This window comes from Aspergillus niger (assembly GCF_000002855.4).
Source record: "Aspergillus niger supercontig An01".
Classification (NCBI taxonomy): domain Eukaryota; kingdom Fungi; phylum Ascomycota; class Eurotiomycetes; order Eurotiales; family Aspergillaceae; genus Aspergillus; species Aspergillus niger.
The window spans coordinates 2,375,623-2,394,834 of NT_166518.1; the positions used below are offsets into that span (position 1 = coordinate 2,375,623).

Genomic DNA, 19,212 nt, shown 5'->3' on the forward strand with positions numbered 1-19,212 from the left:
TATTCATACTAATCATATACATCTATGCACTATTTACTCTCCATCATCGCAATCAGTTCCTCATACTCGCCCGTATTCCGCACCATTTCCCAGAATACGCCCTTTTTCGCGACCAGTCGCGCCGGTGAATCATTCCTATTAGTACCCAGTTAGCTCAGTATTTCATGATAATTAATGAGGGAATGACGGATTGGCATGACGCACTCGATAATCTCCCCATCCGCCATCACCAACACCCGATCATAGTCCATAATCGTCCTCAGCCGATGCGCAATCGCTATGATCGTGCAGTCTGCAAACATCGTCCGCAATACCTTTTGCATATGCGAATCGGTTTCGTGATCCACCGACGCCGTCGCCTCATCCAGCAACACCACCTTCGATCGCCGACACATTGCCCGCGCCAGGCTCAGAACCTGTCGCTGACCCTGGCTGAAGTTCTCTCCGTTCGCAGCAACCGGCGTATCCAGCGCCAGCGGCCGCATTGTCCTGCCCTCGCCCTCGCCCTCGCCCTCGCCAGGAACATGGACTGTCGTGCATGCCGACAGCGCCGCACGCAGCTCGGTCTCGCTGGACTCGCCAAACGGGTCGAGGTTGGACTGCACGTCACCGGAGAAGAGCACCGGCTCTTGCGGAATCAGCGTCACGTTGGTGCGTAGCCGGTTCAGACGGATCTGGTTAATGTTGACTCCATCGATGGTTACGCTGCCGTCGACAATGTCGACGAACCGGAGAAGTGATAGCCCCAGGGTGGATTTGCCACTGCCGGTCCGGCCGACGATGCCGACGCGCTCGCCTGGGTGCGCGACGAAAGATACTTTGCGGAGGACATCGGGCCCGTCAGGTTGGTAGCGGGCAGTGACGTCGGTGAATTCGACTCGACCGGATGTTGGCCAGCTGGCGGGTAGAGCATCTGCTTTACGTTGCTCTTCGGTTTCTAGTTTCTCCTCTGGCTCGATGTCGCCGTATTCTGTCATGCGCTGGAAGGAGTTCAGCTCCACCTCGAGCTCGTTAAGCGTCCGGACTAGTGTCAGAATGGTCTGGCTGAGGCCGATGGCGTTTGTCAGGGAGAATCCCACCAGACCTGCTGATCCAGACCAGAAGTATGCTACGCAGCCGGCTGCAGCTGCCACGGAAGCGGCGCAAAAGTCTGTCCGGACCGAGACCCAGCGGTTGCAGTTGTATTGCGCCTCGGATGAGCGGGCGTGAACTGCCAACTTCTCGGCCAGCAGGTTCTGGAACACCTGGTCCATGCCGTGTCGAGCTCGGATCACGCTCAGTCCCGACAGTGAGTCGGTAAAGTGGGAGAAAACAGGGGAGTAGTTGATGGAGGTCAACCGCTTGATTGATACTTGAGCGCGAGTGTACATTTCCCCAATGACGAACCCTGCAGCGCAGATAACGGCTGCAGGGAGAGCAAAGATGGGCATTATGGAAGCGACACTGGCAATCCGAAGCAGGAAGCGTAGAGTGTTCTCGATCGACATGCGCAGCCACTCAACAAGAACAGTGTCTAACGACCGGGTATCATTTCCGAACCGGTTGATGGCGCGCCCGATCGGATTCTGATCGAACCAGGCAATCGGTGCAGACAGCACGGCCGTCACCAGCCGGCGGTGCGTCTTCTTGGCAGCCACCCAGCTGCCGTACTGGTAGATGAGATTGTTGCACAACTGCAAAGTCAAAAAGGTGATGATGCACGCTGCATATATCCCCAGGTAGAACAACGTGTTGGGGTGCTCGTATTTGTCGTACGCCCCGGTCCAGATGGACAGCCAGTACGTTATGGCAAAGTAGGCAAACTGCACGGAGATGGTTGCAATCACGACCAGCGGGACATAGGAAGCGCCACCGAATAACACCATATAACGTAGCGCTGATCTGTTAGCAATGCTCGAAGCCATCTAAGTCATCAGGTTCTTACCTAGCGTGCGAGGCACTCGTCCCGTGGCAGACGTCTCCTTCGCTATGCGTTCCTCTGCGGGCGGTTGCTTGCCACCAGCGGCAATTGGTGGAGGCTCCGACGGGGATTCCAGAGCTTCCTCTACCACGCGCACATTGCTCTCTGACACCGAAGAGTCCGTGTCAGTGCCCGGTGTGGTGCATCTGGACGACATCAGAGACAGCGTAGTCTTGGAGATAGCCCGAGCGGGGACAATCCTGCCATGCTCCAAGCGGATTACCAAGTCGGCGTCCTGCAACGCAGCTGGATAATGGGTTATTAATACAACCGTGCGGTTCTTGAGCAACCCGCTGCGGAAGCACTTCTCATAGACGAGACTGGTGGTGTGGGTGTCGAGTGCGGAGAAGATGTCATCAAACAGCAGCGTATTGGACGGCGAATACAGCGCCCTTGCCAAAGACACTCGCTGCTTTTGACCGCCGGAGAGTGAGGTTCCTCGCTCTCCAACCATGGTTAGATCGCCTGCCGGAAGCTGTTGCAGGTCTTGGGTCAGACCACTGGCTTCGATGGCCATGGCATAGCGGGCTTCATCGAACGGGCTATAGAAGACGATGTTCTGACGGATTGTGTCGTTCTGAAGCCATGGTGCCTGTGGAACGTACGCTACATCGCGCGGGCAAGTAGCAGTTCCAGATTCTAACACAGTCTCGCCCAGAAATGACAAGAGCAGCGATGTCTTTCCGCAGCCAGTGGGCCCCGTCACCACATTAAGAGCGTTGGACTTAAAGCGGAGAGTGATATCCTGCAGCCGGAAGGCAGCAATTGGGGTGCGTCGGAAGGTTGCTTCCTTGAATTCCAATGGGCCGTCTGGATGCCGTTTGATCTCACTAGCAGTGTCAAAGAAGCGGTCGACACGGCGCAGCGACTCTGATCCTTGCGCGGTATAGCGGCTGATGTTGGACAGCCAGATAAATTGAACGCGCAACGTTTCCATAATAGACAAGGAAGTGAAGGCAATGGGTGCTCGCAAAGGAAGATCAGTAAACAATATATACACAGTAAACATGACTAAAAGACTGAGCAGCGGCAGCAGCTCGCCGCCCATAGAGATCAGGGCCACAAACACGCTGCGTCTCCACAGATGGCGCTGCTCGACACGGCGAACGTCGTTAATGTTGCTCATCGCGGCATGCTCCCACCCAAAGTATTTCAACGTGCGGATAGACCCTAGATACTCAGAGATCTTGGACAGCCGAGCATCCGTAGCCTGCATAACGGTGCGTTGGATGCGGGATACTTTCCGAGACGCCAGTGCAGGAAGCGGAGACAAACACAGCAGCATGAGAACACCAAACAGCGACGGCCATCCTAGCATCTGATACAGAAACACCAGAGCCAGAGTAGTCGAAATTGGACCTGCAGTGGCTATATAGAAGATATCACGAGAGTTGTAGATAGCGTCAACATCGTAAGACATCAAACTGGTCAGATTGGCCTGGCTTGACTTGGAGGCACCCTTGGACTCGGCCCGGTGCCGCGACTTGGCATGCTTGCCTGAAGAGTGGCCCACAGAATCATCGTAGATGTACGACCGCATCGCGGTCTGATAAAGCTCCTGGACGAGTGACACATTCACTCGAACCAGGAGCCGGGTTGCGGTGAAGATATACTGCTGGTAGCAAAGCGAGCGCGTCGCTGGACCAGCAAACAGAAGCGCGATCCACAATGCAGGATGGAGCACTGCACTGCTGGGGTTCTCCAGATAGGCCAATAGCCGCAACATGGAGTACGGCGCAAGGAAGTCCACCACCGCCGTAAGGGCTGCCCAAAACATCATGGTTTTTATTTCTGTCTTGAGCATGCGGCACAGCGTGCGAAAGGTCTTGCCGCCTTTTAGCCGCTGCTTCTTGATCTTTTCTAGCCACTTCAATGGCTCATCGTATGACGGCAATGGAGGCAGATCATCCAAGGTTAGATCCCTCTGGCAGCCTCGCAGGATCACATGGGTGATCCACTCATACGAGCAGTAGTAGGAAAAGAGGGAGCATGTTTCTTCCGGAGAAGCTTTCTCTTCGACCACTAGGTCATCCGTCTCTGCGTTACGAACAACTGAGCGTCGTGGGCGTGGCGTAGCCGCTGCAATTGCCACAACCGCAGCCAGACAGGCCACGATAGCAACTCCCACAGAGGTTGGCCTATAGGTAGCCCCGATCACCATCATGGGTACTATATCCTGAACCACTGCCAAAATGAGAGCCGTTGTCGCCAAGGCATTCATATGCCAATACATATGGCGTCGATGGCCATAGCTCTTAATGCAGAGCCGGCCAATACCCAGCAACACCACATAGGTCAACAGAGCAGACCGCTTCCAACTCTTACCATTGTGTACGTCGACCCAGGCCAGACAACAAGCCGCTATCGCAACAGCCAGATGTGCAAACGCGAACGGCAGAGATACCACGATTTCGGACTGATCATGCGGGGTAGTCTTCGGCGATCGTGATTTATCCCGGTAGGAACGGATGTAGCGCAAACATAACGACAACAGCACCACAATGCATGATGCTAGTATCGCCGCCAGGTGAAGGTTGCCGGATCCAACAAAAGTTGACGCCTTCAGAGTCCGATACTGCCATATTTCCCTAGAGCAGCCAACAGTTAGCCGTGCCATTGTCCATGGTCTTGCTTCTCATGAACCCACCTCTGCACCAGACCAGGGTCCGGAGTATAAGCTATCTCGCCAGCGCCGCCTTGAGTTGCTAAAGGCACCACGGCCGCGGGCACGATGGCCACGAGATGCTCCATCGTTCAAATTGTAGTCTGCGACGGGCAGACAAGCTCACTCATGGGCTGTTCGCGCTTTCGTCATAACCAAATGAGAGCTCTCTGGAAACTGCCCGACAGCATTGGAGATTGGCGAGGGTGGGGGAGGCAGTTATAGAGCACGGGTCGAAAGGACACTACCCATTGTCTAAAGACTCCGGTAGTGAGAGGCTGGACAGAAGCCGCAGGTGCAAGCGAGGGGCCGGGAAATTGGAGCAGCCGGAGGAAGCGGTATTAAGAGCAGGGAATAATTTGACGGTCATATTGCCGATAGCGGTGGACCTTCAATCTTTGGATCGGACGAATTCTGCCCCGGATCGATCCTTGGATCGCCTCGAGGAAATCCATCTGATAACATGCAGCTGAGTCAGGGTGGTCGCCTGAGGCAGTCATTCTTTCATTATCAATCTCTGTCGGTCCCATTCTTGCTGCCAGCACATATGGACAGTATCAGGGCAACTACAATACTTTCTCAACGATCTGGTATTGTCTAGCGGCATACTCCGTATCTGACGCAGGATCCATTGACAAGCTTCGGCGAATATCACATCATCCACTCTCTCACTGGCTGTGGAATCAGCACTAAACCCCCCACTTTCATCGCTTAGCGTGTCATCCGCAATAGCCACCGCCTGATAACGATAGGGAAGAGGGCCGATGCGCTTTCCTCGGATTATAGGAGGCTTAGCAGACCTTATCAAATAATAAAGCAACCAGATTGTAAGACATTCATGGTCCCTGAATAATCTTGTGAAGATCGAGGTAACCTATCAGACTGGTGCCCTTGATGCCTTTCTTTCATGGTGTCAATGAAGCCCTTCCGTAAGAAAATCTTCCCATCTTGCTGTGATGCGCGATCAATGGTGAACAGGCGGAGTCTCCTACCCCGCATTGAGTCACCCACTAGATTTAAACACTTTTGATGTATCTCAATGTGAAAATATTTTTTCCTCAAAGAAACAGATACCATCCATCTTACACGTACCTTTGCCTATAATCGAGTCCCCCAATTAGGGAAATAAGTGTGGTGTCTGGCTGCAGCCTCCCGCTAATCAGTCCCTTTCCGACCTTCCCGCCTTATGACTCAAACTTCAGTGCACGGATACGTTAATTGATTAATTAACTACATTCAAGTTACCACAGCTCAACCCATAGTGTCATTCCATGTGCATGAATATTATCCAATCATAATCATCAGTACCAAGATGTCAGTCATCGAGCTAGGTGACTCTATACCATCGCTCACATCCCATGTAAGTAATCCGTTCATGCAGATATTTGCATTCGTGCTTGTCAGTCAACCACGCTTACGCTTTCACAGGCTGTGAGCGTGTCCTTGCCAACATGGGCGGACAATGTAGGTTACGAGGAGGGTGACAAGCGAGTCGTAGACAAAATGTCAACGGGTTATCCACGGTACTGTTCAGGATATACTATGCATTCACAATTGATTTATCGAAACTAATGTCGCAGCCAGATTCTTCATCCACAAATCCATCGGTGCGTTAGCAGATGCTATCATTGCCAGATATGGCAGCGCAAACCAAAAGGCCATGTTGTTTCCATCCACAGCATCTGCCCACAGATGTCGCGACTTCATCAAGGCGAAGGGAGAGCCCAGTCTCACTAAAGATGTCGAGGTAATTGATCTGATCCTTGATAAGGGAAAAGAGTCTTCAGAAATCGTAATGAAGATTTCCCCCTCGATATCAGCTGTAATCTATCACAGCGACCTCTTCCCAGTAGCGAAGCAGTATTGGCAACACTCTGGGGACGGAATCTCAAGCAGACGTGCTGAGTTTTGCCACTCCCTCTTCTCGGACGGCAAGCTCGTGGCTGCGGCAACGCCGCAACCCGTGATCCCCCAGAAAAAGGGCCCCAGGCGATACCAACGAGGCTCCATTGATCTTACTTCCTCCCCGACAGACAACAAGGTCAGCCCAGAAAGAGTCAAGGATGCAGCAGAGATTCAAGAAAGCACGCAGTTCCTGGAAGATCGGTTCGGTCGGAATCTCGATATATCTTTCATTGACAACGCCAAGGTATCTCTCCGTCGCCGCATAGCTAGATCCTTAACAGGAGAAGTGAATCTCGCTACAATCGAGTCAAATAGCCCCGAGAACACCTCCAACTCCCACGGAGTGACCCAGGACGACGTATATCTCTACCCCTGTGGAATGAACGCAATTTTCAGCACCCACCGAATGCTACTACAGTCTAGAGGTCAGCTGAAGAGTATATCATTCGGCTTCCCATACGTCGACACCCTCAAAATCCTACAGAAATTCGGTCCCGGATGCATCTTCTACGGACACGGCTCCTCAGAAGACCTGGATGACCTAGAAGCTCGTCTCCAAGCCGGAGAAAGATATCTAGCCCTCTTCTGCGAATTTCCCGGAAACCCTCTATTGAAATGTCCCGACCTCAAACGGATCAGAAAGCTGGCCGATACCTATGACTTTGCCGTAGTGGTCGACGACACGATCGGGACTTCCATCAACGTCCACGTCCTCCCCTACGCAGACGTGGTCGTCAGCAGCCTCACGAAGATCTTCTCCGGAGACTGCAACGTCATGGGCGGCAGCGCTATCCTGAATCCCCAAGGAAGATACTACGAGTCCCTTAAGAAAGCCTACGAAGCAGATCAGACAAACAACAATAACTACTGGGCCGAAGATATCATATTCATGGAACGCAACAGCCGCGACTTCATCAACCGGATTAAGAAAATCAACCACACCACGGAAGCCATCTGCGACCTTCTCAGGGGCCATCCTCTCGTCAAAGACGTATACTATCCCAAGTATAGTTCAACGAAGCAATTCTATGAGGACTGTCGCACACCGGAAGGTGGATATGGCGGGTTGCTCTCTTTCTTCTTTCATAAGAAAGAACACGCCATTGCATTCTATGATCGCATTGAGACCGCAAAGGGGCCTAGTCTGGGAACTAACTTCACGTTGACTTCCCCGTATGTTCTCCTGGCTCATTACTGGGAGTTGGATTGGGCGGGAGGATTCGGGGTGCCACCGGATTTGATTCGCGTTAGTGTTGGCGTGGAGGATACGGAGGAACTGGTTTCGAGGTTTGTGGTGGCGTTGAAGGCTGCTGAGGGGGTTGATTCTTGATTTTTCTTTTGCTTTGAGGAGGGGAGGGCTTTGCATATACTACCTGACACTTCAACTTGTCAAAATCTTTTACCATATCTATCATTATATTCAACCATATCGAGCAAGTACTACAATACCAATTTATTTCAGAGCACACACACACACACACACACACACACACACACACCTACTCACCCAAAGAGAGTATAATTAGAAATGATAAACCCTATAGAAAACACACCCCATATTGGAAACAAACGAAACCAACCATAAATCCAAAAAGCATTGGCTTATCCCACCCTCCCACTCCACACCAAGTATGAATTTCCCACCCCAAACCAACCATAATAAACCCCACTGCATAATCAAGGTAGCACCATCCGAAATCTTCCGACGACAACCCACCCACCGAGCCGCATACTTCCTCTACCATACCAGAAAAGGGTCCAACCCCGAGACTCTGCTCTCGGGCATTGTGTAACTTCCCCAGTTTAATCTCTTCACGCTTGGCGGGAGGTAAATCCCTGACTCCAGAGCGAGCCAAGAAGAAGACGACTTCGAGATTGGTCCGTCCTGTTGTGTGACATGCATGCTGGGTGACGAGCTATCCGAGCAGAAGTACTAGTATGGTAATACGAAACTTAAAGCTATTCCTGCAGCAATGAATGATTGTTTTAGGAAGCTCGAGATGATATCTCGATGGGGTAATGTTGCAAACGATGTGCTGTGGATATTACTATGATGTGTTGTGTTGTGTTGTGTATTATAGGTAGGGATGGGATATTGATTCAGTTGGCTTGCGTAGTGTTATTCCGGGAGTCTTGAATGATGGACAGTCAGGTGAGTGTGCTTGTATTTCAATGTAAGTCAACTGCGGGTTTGAATAGTAGAGATATGGAAACTGATCTCGAATATATTATCAATTATCATAACTTAAGGGTGGCTATTCCCTACCACGAGCAGATGCATGCGCTGCACTGCCCTGCATCAGTCATTGATCCCAGCTCCAATCCCTGCCACAGAGACAAAATGTAACATGAAGCATGCAGCTGCAGGTCACAACCACCAATGGAGTAGCACCACATTATTAACGGAACATCCCGAGAAAGACATCTGTCTCTCGGTGACAGCCCTGCCATGTGCCACTTTTGATTGTCCAAGCACGGAAGTTTCCTCATGCCATCCGTTTGGTTGTACAAAATGAGGGGGTGACACCATCGAGACTCCCCACAGCTGCACGTTCAACAGTCAAAAGTTCAGCGAAACTTCAGTTTCTAGTGGTGGACAAGCTTTGTTGTGAAGTTGCACAGACTGTTGAGAGTTGCTCAAGCCGAACAGCGTGCAGAATGACAATGTCATTCTCCGCAATAAGAAACTCATCGTAAAATTGTCTAGGATGAGTATAAAAGACCCTCCACAGTTTTGAGAAGCACTGTCTCTATTTCTCTTGTTGCAGACCACTATCTCTTATCCTCATCCTGCCGTTGTTGGCCCTCGACCTTGTTGCGCCACAATCGTCCACCACAACAAACGTATGTCCCGCTCACCAGGCAGATATCATGCCCAGGAATCATGTCGAGCGTCGCAACCGGATTATCTATCCATTATCGATCACCCAGCTCGACCAGCGGGATCTGACTTCGATAATTGAGATCCTCCTTATCGATAGCGAAACGGACCGTGCGAAAGTCGCGTACCTGGGCCAGTATCGAGGCTATAGAACGTCCAAGGCAATCAGGACCGGCATTCACACTCTCCGATGGCCATTGCAAGCAAACGCCCTGTTCCGATTGCTCTTCGGCCCCTCCAAGGTCGTGCTCTGCGAGGTGCACAAGGGATTTAATCCCTGGATTATCCACAGTCTCTTCAAATTACTGGTAAAGGAGGTCACAGCCTTCTTGGATGAGCTGTACTGGTTCTTGGAGTATCTCAAAGACGATGTCAAGGAGATGCTGCGCGCTCTTAATTCGATCGCCGGCATGTGGTGGCGTCCCAAAAGCAGGCACGACCTTCCTCCTTTCCATGCGAGGTATTACCAAGAGAATCGTTGCGAGGCATGTATGCTTGCGCGTGTCGTTACCAAGACTCCCGACTTGCAGAATCTCCACGCCACCCTTCTGAGTCGCACAAGAGAAGATAGGTCTGAAGAACACCCTGAGCTTCAGAAGTTCGTTGATGCGGCCATCAGTTTAACCGGATTTACCCCTGATATGCTCCAAGATGGCATGGGATTGGCGGCCAGAGCCAGAGCGGCCAGAAAGGCAGCACGCAGATTCGCGAGAAAACAAATGAAGGGGCCAAGACCAATGCACTATAAAGGAAAAAAGAAGAGATCCCATTGTATAACCATCCAATTAAAGGCAGAAACGCCCGAGGAAGCGAACAAAGAGCGAAAGGAAATCCTGGAGATGTTGGCGCGTCTTAAAGGCGAGCCCTCCGAAAAGCTGGACGATCTTGCTAACGACATGGCTAGAGAATTCAAGTGCGACGTGGAACGCACAGTCAATGCTAAGCCTGAGGAGCTCCCAGACTATGCAGACACCGAGCAGGTGTCAATGCCTGCCCCTAGCTATCATCGTGAAAGTCTTGAGAGCGAAGCGGAAGCCAGTGATAGTCTATCGGAGAACGACCTGAGCATCAACGGCAGACAAACGGACTTCACGCCTGCACCCAGCTATCATTCTGATCTGAATCATGTTGGGTCGCAAAATCCTCCGGGTGTAAGTGCCACCAGTTTAAACAGCTCAAATTACCGGTCGCCCACTGTTGCGACTGGATCATCCACTCCAGATCATGCTTCGGACATTCGGTCGCGCTTTGGTGACGACGAACCTCTACGTCCTATTCTCGAGGAGGCTCGCAGAAGTAGTGACACACTGCCGATGGAGGCCAAGACCAATGGATCGGCAATCCCCTCACTCATGTCTGATATGCCAGAGAAGAAATCTGTGAAATTTGCGGCGCCCACAAATGTTGCACCTGTGCGAGGGAGCCGCCTGCCGCAGAACTTGTTCAGGTTCCGAACGTCGACATGATTATGCCAAGGGATGCATATTCGAACCACCCAAATATGTGAGTTGCTGAAAGTTTCTCATGCCCGCATAACGCTATTCCAGGTGCCTGATTTGCAATTACTCAGTTTGCTGTAAGTCATCAGAATGTGAAGAAGTGAAATTTATACAGATTATTTAGTAAAGACAAGGATTGAGTGGAAAGAACAGAAGAAAAGTGCTCGTCAATTTTCCAAATCTCCATGGTCATGCAGGATGCCCGATTAGTAGATAACCCGAACAGTAGGTAGGCGGGTAAAAAGACATTGTACAAGTCCGTAGCAGGTTCTTGTCAACCTGGCTATTAATACAGCGTAAAGAATAATGCAGTGAACAGACAGCGAAGTCGGAAGTAGGAGACGTCCCGCAACTCCAAGGACCCCCGGTGGGCGTCGAAGACAAAAAGTGAAAGAATTATTACAACGAATTATGAGGGCAAAAAAACCTCACTATAGAACGCTGCTGGCGACAGGGTGGTTTACGCTTCGGAAACCGTCGACATGAGGGGAAAGCGTGACGGTCTTTCTGCGGCGAGAGCGAGTGGACTCTGCCGGTACTTCCTGGGGAGCAGGTACCGGAGTGACACTACCCGATGCCGGAGTATCAGCGCCCGAATTGGTGGCGGAGCTAGCATCATTGTCAAGCTGCTTCTGAGCGGATTCACGGGAACGTTCGTAGCGTAGCTTCACATCGCCCTTCCACTGGGTACCGAACCAACGATCCCAGATTGTGAAGAAAGGCTGCGAGAAGTTCGTCTTGATGCCCCAGCTTTGGTGGTGAATGTCATGGTAAGCGGCATTGTTGGATGTGAAATGCTGCAGCGGATCCCAAGGGAAAGCATAGCCGCAGTGATCGTCAACCGTCTTAATGGTGGAAAAGGTGAAGAACCACATGCTCTGGCGATTCGACATCCGGGCTGTCAGGAATGCGACGCCGGTGCCAGCAGTATCGAGAAGGAACCCTTCAACGGGATGGTTGTAGAGAGCACCGAAAGCATAGGGAACGTATAAGCGATGGTGGCGGGAATGGAAGGTTACTGGAGACTGTCAATCCACTGCTCAAAGCCGGAATGACTAGAAGAGACAATGACTTACCATAAAGCCACCGGTTCAGGTGCATCGCGCGATGCAGGAAGTATTGCCAGGTATCGACGACGCAAACGCCCCAGATGAACTGCAATGCGGGGATGAAGAACCAGTAGATGAATCCAGCCGTAGAAAGTTCCCAGCTGGTGAAAGCAGGAACCACCGCTTCGACGCCACTATCCAGAATAAGGGACTGAGTAAATTCAGGATAGTGTCCGCCTGCGATGGCACCTCCGAGCATTGCCCAGCCCTTGTGCGACAAATTCTTCCCCAAACCCGAAGCATCAATACCAAAGAGAGCCAGCAGGTGAGGCAAGCCTCTTTGCAAGAGGCGAAGACGGCGAGCCCAGACAGCCACATCATATTCTTCTTTACCCAAATATTCGGGTTCATCGCAATAGCTCACCGCCATGCCGGCGAGTGTCTGGACTACTTGCTGTAGCAGGACATCTCTCACTACCTCCCAGCGCGTGACTCGGTTTCGCTTCAGCACCTCAGCGGGGGTGTGTAGGCGGTATTGAGGGAAGTAATCATTGACATCGATAAAGTGATATACCATGGACAAGGCCCAGTAGGCAACGATGGGTAAGATCAGGGCGAGGATGTTGTCTGGGATCGGAGCAAGAACCGGCGGGCGGGGAGTCAGAGTGTAGGTCGGAAGAGGTGGGAGGTCAAAGACGACCGACGCGTTGGTAGCCATGATGGGATGAGGACGATCGATCGCCAGGACTATGCAAGTCAAGTATTGGGAAAGGTTATTCGACAGACCTACCGCATCAGTCGCGGAGATCAAAGGTGGATAGGAGATTCAAAGATAAAAGAGAAATCGAAACCGAAATCCCGATCGAATGCGAGTGAGGCAGCGAGAGGTCCCTGACGCAGGCCAAAGATATAGCAGGAGATTTAAGGGCCCGTGGGACAACGCAATGATTATGGACCGGCGATGGCGAGATATCTGATCGGGGATCCTGGTCAGGTCAGGCCCACCAAAATCAGGGGACGCAAATGGCACCAAGTGCCGAGGAACCGATGGGGTAGTTGTGAGGGATTAATTAGGAGGGAGGGTTCAAAAAGAATGACCGCAAGGTTCAGATACCATCTACTGTAGAAGTAGTCAAGGTATCCGACACCAGGATGAAGAAGATAACAATAGTAAAAGGCTAGCCAAAGGAGTGTCTGCAGCGAGTTGAAGGTCATGAAGAGAGAAAAGTCACGGGTGGAATGGCAAGCAGGAGTGGCGCCACGGGATCCTGAGGCCGACCGATACTGCATAAGAGGTACTGGTATGTATTACGATATATAATACAAGAATCTGAGTATAGTGCTACGCTGATAGATTAATGTTATGTATCAGTATTATAACACCGTATGTTACCAACAGGAGAACCCCCTTAGCCACAGCTCTCATGCCTCAGGCACAAGAATCTCTGGAGTGGGAAGATCGGAGGCCGGAAACCCAACTGACATGTCAGCCGAACTAGAAGAACCCCAGCATCTACAGAGTAAAACGCCCTTAGTATTTAAGAAGGTATTGCAGCTGTAGTCTGGACTCCCAACCTAGTCCTCCAAATTTTGCCTCAACCTTTTTTTTTCTTCTCCATCTCCTGTCAGAATTTGCCATCGGAGCATTGGACGAAATAGAAAACAAGAAAAGTTGATTGGGATCTTCTTTTGGGCCAGACGAGTCGACCAGTCCCAAAGAGGACTAGTGCCAGCGGTGCCCCTCGAGCGACGGAAAATCGACCGTGAAAAAAACCCCACCACGAGAAACGGAGAGGGAAAAGCGCCACTAAATATTAATCTTCATTTTTCCCCTCCTTCCCCTTCTTCTCCTCTCCCTCCGTCTCTCTCCTCACCTGCCACTTCTCTCCTCCTGTGTCTTTTGTCACTTTCCTCTTCATCCACCCGCCAAAATGATCATTTACACGGTCCGTATACCCTTCCCAGTCCACTTTTGAACCTGTTGCGAGCGTGCAGCAATAAAAGGATGCGTGAAAAAAGAACAACAAACGGCTGCATTAATCATGCAGCCTTGTTGCGTCTCTTCTGCTTCCTTACCTGCAATCTCTATCATCATCATCATCATATCCTCATGTTAAACATCTACATATTCCAAAATTACTGACGTTCTTTCTCATAGGATATCGTCTCCGGTGACGAGGTTCTCTCCGACACCTTCAAGATCCAGGAGGACAGTGACAGCAAGCTCCTCTGGACTTGCGACTGCCGCAAGTACCTCAAGAAGAAGAACGAGGACTTCGAGCTCGAGGGTGCCAACCCCTCCGCTGAGGGCGGTGATGACGATGCCGGTGGTGAGGGTGAGGCCGTCATGGTCCACGACATTGAGGACCAGTTCCGCCTCGTCTGGCTCAAGACCGAGGAGGGCATGAAGCCCTCCAAGGATGCCTTCAAGTCCCACCTCAAGAGTATGTTTTTGCACCTCTAGGCATACAGCTTTGTTATTACGCCCCAATGCTAACGAGTCTACCCTGTATAGACTACATGAAGAAGGTCCTTGCCAGACTCACCGAGACCGGTGCCTCCAAGGAGACCATCGATGAGTTCAAGGCTGGTGCCCCCGCCGCCGTCAAGAAGATCCTTGGCAACTACGACAACTACGATGTCCTGATGGGTCAGTCCATGGACGGTGATGCTATGTACGTTTATCTTGTCATATATTTTTTGGTTGCAACTGAAACTAACTTGATGAACCAGGCACATCCTGATTGACTTCCGTGAGGACGGTGTCACCCCCTTCGCTACCCTCTGGAAGCACGGTCTCCAGGAGGTTAAGGTCTAAATTCAGACACTGCAGTCATGCGAATAAATGTTGTCATGAATTGAAAAAGAAAGAGAAGAGACACTGAAGATGCGATGTCTTAATACGAGCAATTAAGGGTCCCCGGAAAGTAGCAGTCCAGGCTTTTGGAAGCCTGGGATCCCGCTATCGCGTCCCTTCTGGCTATTGCTAATTATCTTTCCCTTCACATCTTGATATCACATCATGCTCCTGCGTCGCATATCTTCTGCGTCCTTCTTGATTAAAGTCACGCCTCATGAAATCCATAACTGTTACGTCTTTTTTTATTTCTGATCACATATTATTCCATCGTCTGGCGGTTTTTCCGTTTGACGCATAATCTTTCTACATGAGCCAAAATCACTCTGTATAAACGTAAACCTCAAGCATGGGTATGAGTGCAATCAAAATGTAGGATTATAAAATCATTATATACTAAAGAGACCAAATATATATCCCTTAAACCAACCAGACACCATAGATTTGATATACTCCGTACACATCAACAATAACCCACCCAATCAGACCCCCTCACCTCCCCCATCCCAACCTCATTACCACCACTACCAACACTCCCAAAACTACCTCTTCCCACACCACCACCACCACTACTACCACCAGGGACCATCCTCGAAGGAGAATTCGAAGCATAAGCAGCACTCCCCAAATCCCCAAACTCGAATCCCGTGACCGGGTCCAACTCCATCAATTCATCCGCCACCGGCAGATGCTGTCCGAAGACAGCGTCCCACTGGTCCCAGTCGAAGTTTAAGTTCGGATCCACCATTGAGGGCGGTGTGGGGACCCCCGTGATGGGTTGACTGGTGGGTGAGATAGCCGTGTCCATGAAGGATGGGAGGGGAGGAGCTGCTTGCATAGGAGGAGGGGTATTGGTAGGTAATTGCGACGCTTGCTGGGGGGTATTGTTGAAGGTACTGGCGAAGATATTAGGGTTCAAGGGGGTGATGCTTTCAGGGGAGGAGATGGGGGAGCCGCTGGCGAGGGGGGAGGTGGTGGTGTCCATGGGGTATTTGGGGGGTGTTGGGGATTGAGGGAATGGAGGAGGAGGGACGGTTCTTGATTGCGGGCTTGGGAGGATAGGGACAGGTGCTGGAGGGGGTAGCTGGTAGCGGAGAGGGCTTGGACGGGGGTTATTAGTGGTAGCTGGGTTGGGAAGTTGGTGGGAGCGTGTCATGTTATAGAACATTTTGGAGAAGTCGGTGAGTTGGCGGCGGGTGGTGAGGGGAGGAGGGTAGGTTGAGGGAGAGGCAGCGGCTGTTGGACTGCTGCTGGTGTAGCAGGGGTCGTTGTTGGCGTATTCTTCGGGGAGAGAGGTAACGCCTGCTTGGATCTGGGCTTGTTCGGACCACAGCCTGTGAGGGTCCAGGCCGGCTTTCTGCCATGCTTTTTGGCGTAGGCGTCGGATCATGTCCCATGCTTCGCGGCCGCCGTCTTTCAGAGGCCGTTGCGTTGAGACGCCGTCTTCGCCACCAACGACGCCGCCGTCTGGACCGGTCATGGAGAAGATCTTGTCGATGTAGGCGCGGGATTTGGGTGCCTCGGGGCTGTAGGGTCGTTCGTAGAGGTCAATGAGCATGATCATGGTCGCGTGCATGGGTTGGTGATTGCCCGGCCAACTCCACTGGAAGGGTTGGAAGTCGGGGTCGGTTGCGAGCGAGACGAATTTCTCCATGAAGCCATGACAATGGCGGAGTGCGCTGAGGCATGTTAGTCATGTTGGTGTTCTTGGATCTATGACAGTCAAACATACCTTTGCCGTGCCGCCGGCCAGATCCGGCTTTTGGCGTTCTTCAGGAAGGGCTGATAGGCGACGCAAAAAGCCTGGTAGGCTTAGTTAGCAGGGATCTCGGTACATTTTCAGGCACACTGACTTTATCGATGAAAAGGGACATAAGTATCCTTGCCCATTTGTGGAAGGATACAAGGACAGGCGAATGGTACTGCTCTGCGCATCCATTGGGTCCATCCGCCGGCAGTTCCGTGTGGGATTCTGCTTGTGATGATAGAGACCATGATCTAGTAGATGATACTGGAGACGATGTGTCGAGCGGGTTTGCCTCCGGTATCCGGTTGATGATAGAGTTCAGCTTGTACTGCAAATCGACCAATATTGACCTCAGCTCTTCCATATCCCTTCGTGTGACGGGTTTTGTGCCAAGCTGTATCTTCATAATCCGGCGAACAGCGCCTACAGTGACCGTTAGATCCCGTGACTTGTTAATGTTTACTTCAAATACTTACGAGCCATTGTATACTTGCCCTTGGCCGAAAGGTAGTATACATTGACCATAGAAGGCCCTCCACATACGGTTGGGTCATCGGGATTATCCGGTGGCCTCATGCCGGTCATAACAAGCCTCTCATATTTCTCAGCAGCAGGAGTCCCAAGCAACGTGTCTTTGACCTCGCTGGTCTCGCGAACATCCCAGTAGTTCTCATCACTGACCAGGGGAGGCAGACCACTGGACATGGCCACCACGCCGTCCATGTGTACAATATGCCACCATATACGGCGACGGTATTCAGCGTCGCTTGGGCCAATGCCAAACTTAGCAGGGTCACGATGCAAACCCATAGTCTGTGCCACCCTCATGGCAAGACTGATGAAGAGACTACTGGTTAGAGGTTCTTCCTCCTTGGAAAGAATGGTCTGGACCAGCAGATATGCAGATAATCCTTGCATGGACGGACTGCGAGGGAAAGATATCTTGGATAGCCAGCGCGTTACCTCCTCGCTGTATGCCTTGGACAGGCCCGAGCGGGATGGCACGTTGAACTCAGCCTTGATTGTCCGTAATGAGACAGTGACGGAACCGCCATACCAGATAGCATAAAGCAAAGGAATAAAGGATGGGTCGGGGCAAGACTCCCCTGAGTAGCTGCTTGAATCATACCAATCCCAGAAGGAGTTGTAGAGCTTGAGGATGGTTGGCGGGTGCACAACCGGGGTAATGGCGTGTATTCCAGACATGAATCCTTTGTACAGTATATGGCTCTGTCGTTTCGTCGGCATGTTCTCAAGCATTTCTGGCTCGACTATCTTGCCAGTCACGGAAGGGGACTGGCTTGACGGAAATAGGACAGACTTCTGGAATGTCTGACCTCTGCTAAGCTTCTCAGCAGGCTCGCTTACACCATCAGCCGACTCTTTCCACTGGCGCCCCGGTGTAGCAGCCATAGGTTCCGTTCCAGCATCGTCAACGGGGCTCTCATTGAAGGATGGTTCGTTATGCGATCGATTCTGATCCCTGAGCAACTGATTGAGTTCGTTTATCTAATGATACTTAGCATAGATACTAAATGAAATGCTGAGGCTTTGCCAACGTACCTCATGAGAAATATAAGCCCAATACGTCGTCCCGACGTATCTAACCCAAGGTCAATACAGAGCCCTCCCAATCACAGAACAAAACCATACCTTGATCGCCCTCCATCCTCCAAGCTCAAATGGCCAAGATTCAGGCTCCCTACAGGATCCACTAGATCAGTAGCATGGCCCGCGGGGATTGGGAATTCATCGCCACTAGATTCAGCCGCGCGACGCGGACTATCCGAACGGGAACCAGCAGCCGGCTTTAGGGCCGCTATATTGTTCAAGCGCGGATCACTCTCAGCCTGCTCGATTTTTACATTTGGTGCCAGCCGTTGCTTTCCCGCGAGATCCAAAGGCTGATTCGTTTTGCTGAGCCTCTCTATCATCGACGTAAGTTTGTCCAGACGCGCCTCAATCGCTTGCGACCGCTGCTCGGAAGCTCCACTTTGCTTCAAATGACCGTATATAGACTGTATATCATCGATATCCTCCTCAATCGGTCGCGATGATTCCCTCCTCCGCTTGACGCCATGTCCGTTCTTGGATATGCTGGCGCGCGACTCGTCCTTCTGTGGCGCCGCATCGTAGACACATTCGGTACCGTTTTTTACGCAGTTGCCGCAAATTGGGTGAACCTACGGTTTTGCTTGTCAGTCTGGTCCAAATATCACAAAATCCCAGGGTCATGCACCTTGTCGCATTTGACCTTCCGCCTCCGACAGGTGTGGCAGCTGTAGCTGGCGCGATTGCGGGTGATCTGACGGCCCCCAGGCTTCCCAGTCTTGGGAGCAGCAGAGGCCGAAGAGCCTGACGCAGGGGAGTCATAGCTGGAGCGAAATTGAGATCGGGGAGTTCCGTTCGTCTGCCCGTAGCCGGGCAGAATGCTCGGTGGGCTTGTATTCATGGTCCGTCGGTCGCAGTGGCGGGGTTCTATGATCCATCGACAGGACGCACGGAGGGGTTCATGGGGAGGCGCACATGAGTGTCAACCCATGTGGGTGAGTCGCGACTATTCAGGTGCCGATCGGACAATTATGCACTTGATGTGAGAAAGACAATGAGACAACCGCGCAGTGATTGAAGCTGAAGCTGAGAGGAACAGCG

At 51.6% G+C, this 19,212-nt stretch overlaps 7 protein-coding genes across 7 annotated transcripts; 4 read left to right on the forward strand and 3 right to left on the reverse strand.

Annotated features, from left to right (window-relative positions):
• Positions 1 to 29: 29 nt before the first annotated feature.
• Positions 30 to 4,711, reverse strand: An01g10000 (uncharacterized protein; the record flags this gene model as incomplete). The annotated part of the gene is made up of 4 exons (XM_001389382.1): positions 30 to 135; positions 205 to 1,876; positions 1,925 to 4,548; positions 4,608 to 4,711. The coding sequence occupies 4 exons, from the start codon at positions 4,709 to 4,711 to the stop codon at positions 30 to 32; spliced, it is 4,506 nt and encodes a 1,501-aa protein (XP_001389419.1).
• A 1,414-nt stretch (positions 4,712 to 6,125) lies between these two features.
• On the forward strand, positions 6,126 to 7,857 carry An01g10010 (uncharacterized protein; the record flags this gene model as incomplete). The annotated part of the gene is made up of 2 exons (XM_001389383.3): positions 6,126 to 6,145; positions 6,207 to 7,857. The coding sequence occupies 2 exons, from the start codon at positions 6,126 to 6,128 to the stop codon at positions 7,855 to 7,857; spliced, it is 1,671 nt and encodes a 556-aa protein (XP_001389420.3).
• Positions 7,858 to 9,398: 1,541 nt separating this feature from the next.
• An01g10020 (hypothetical protein) lies at positions 9,399 to 11,047 on the forward strand (the record flags this gene model as incomplete). Its single annotated transcript, XM_059750853.1, has 3 exons — positions 9,399 to 10,820; positions 10,956 to 10,984; positions 11,023 to 11,047. The coding sequence occupies 3 exons, from the start codon at positions 9,399 to 9,401 to the stop codon at positions 11,045 to 11,047; spliced, it is 1,476 nt and encodes a 491-aa protein (XP_059599728.1).
• A 291-nt stretch (positions 11,048 to 11,338) lies between these two features.
• An01g10030 (uncharacterized protein) lies at positions 11,339 to 12,674 on the reverse strand (the record flags this gene model as incomplete). The annotated part of the gene is made up of 3 exons (XM_059750857.1): positions 11,339 to 11,925; positions 11,984 to 12,193; positions 12,350 to 12,674. 3 exons carry the CDS (start codon positions 12,672 to 12,674, stop codon positions 11,339 to 11,341), a joined length of 1,122 nt encoding a protein of 373 aa, XP_059599729.1.
• A 495-nt stretch (positions 12,675 to 13,169) lies between these two features.
• Positions 13,170 to 13,517, forward strand: An01g10040 (hypothetical protein; the record flags this gene model as incomplete). The annotated part of the gene is made up of 2 exons (XM_059750862.1): positions 13,170 to 13,257; positions 13,390 to 13,517. The coding sequence occupies 2 exons, from the start codon at positions 13,170 to 13,172 to the stop codon at positions 13,515 to 13,517; spliced, it is 216 nt and encodes a 71-aa protein (XP_059599730.1).
• Positions 13,518 to 13,887: 370 nt separating this feature from the next.
• On the forward strand, positions 13,888 to 14,774 carry An01g10050 (uncharacterized protein; the record flags this gene model as incomplete). Its single annotated transcript, XM_001389387.3, has 4 exons — positions 13,888 to 13,902; positions 14,115 to 14,400; positions 14,472 to 14,631; positions 14,690 to 14,774. The coding sequence occupies 4 exons, from the start codon at positions 13,888 to 13,890 to the stop codon at positions 14,772 to 14,774; spliced, it is 546 nt and encodes a 181-aa protein (XP_001389424.1).
• Positions 14,775 to 15,276: 502 nt separating this feature from the next.
• On the reverse strand, positions 15,277 to 19,012 carry An01g10060 (uncharacterized protein; the record flags this gene model as incomplete). The annotated part of the gene is made up of 7 exons (XM_001389388.1): positions 15,277 to 16,492; positions 16,546 to 16,616; positions 16,667 to 16,983; positions 17,037 to 18,069; positions 18,124 to 18,163; positions 18,214 to 18,743; positions 18,800 to 19,012. The coding sequence occupies 7 exons, from the start codon at positions 19,010 to 19,012 to the stop codon at positions 15,277 to 15,279; spliced, it is 3,420 nt and encodes a 1,139-aa protein (XP_001389425.1).
• Between the last annotated feature and the right edge of the window lie 200 nt (positions 19,013 to 19,212).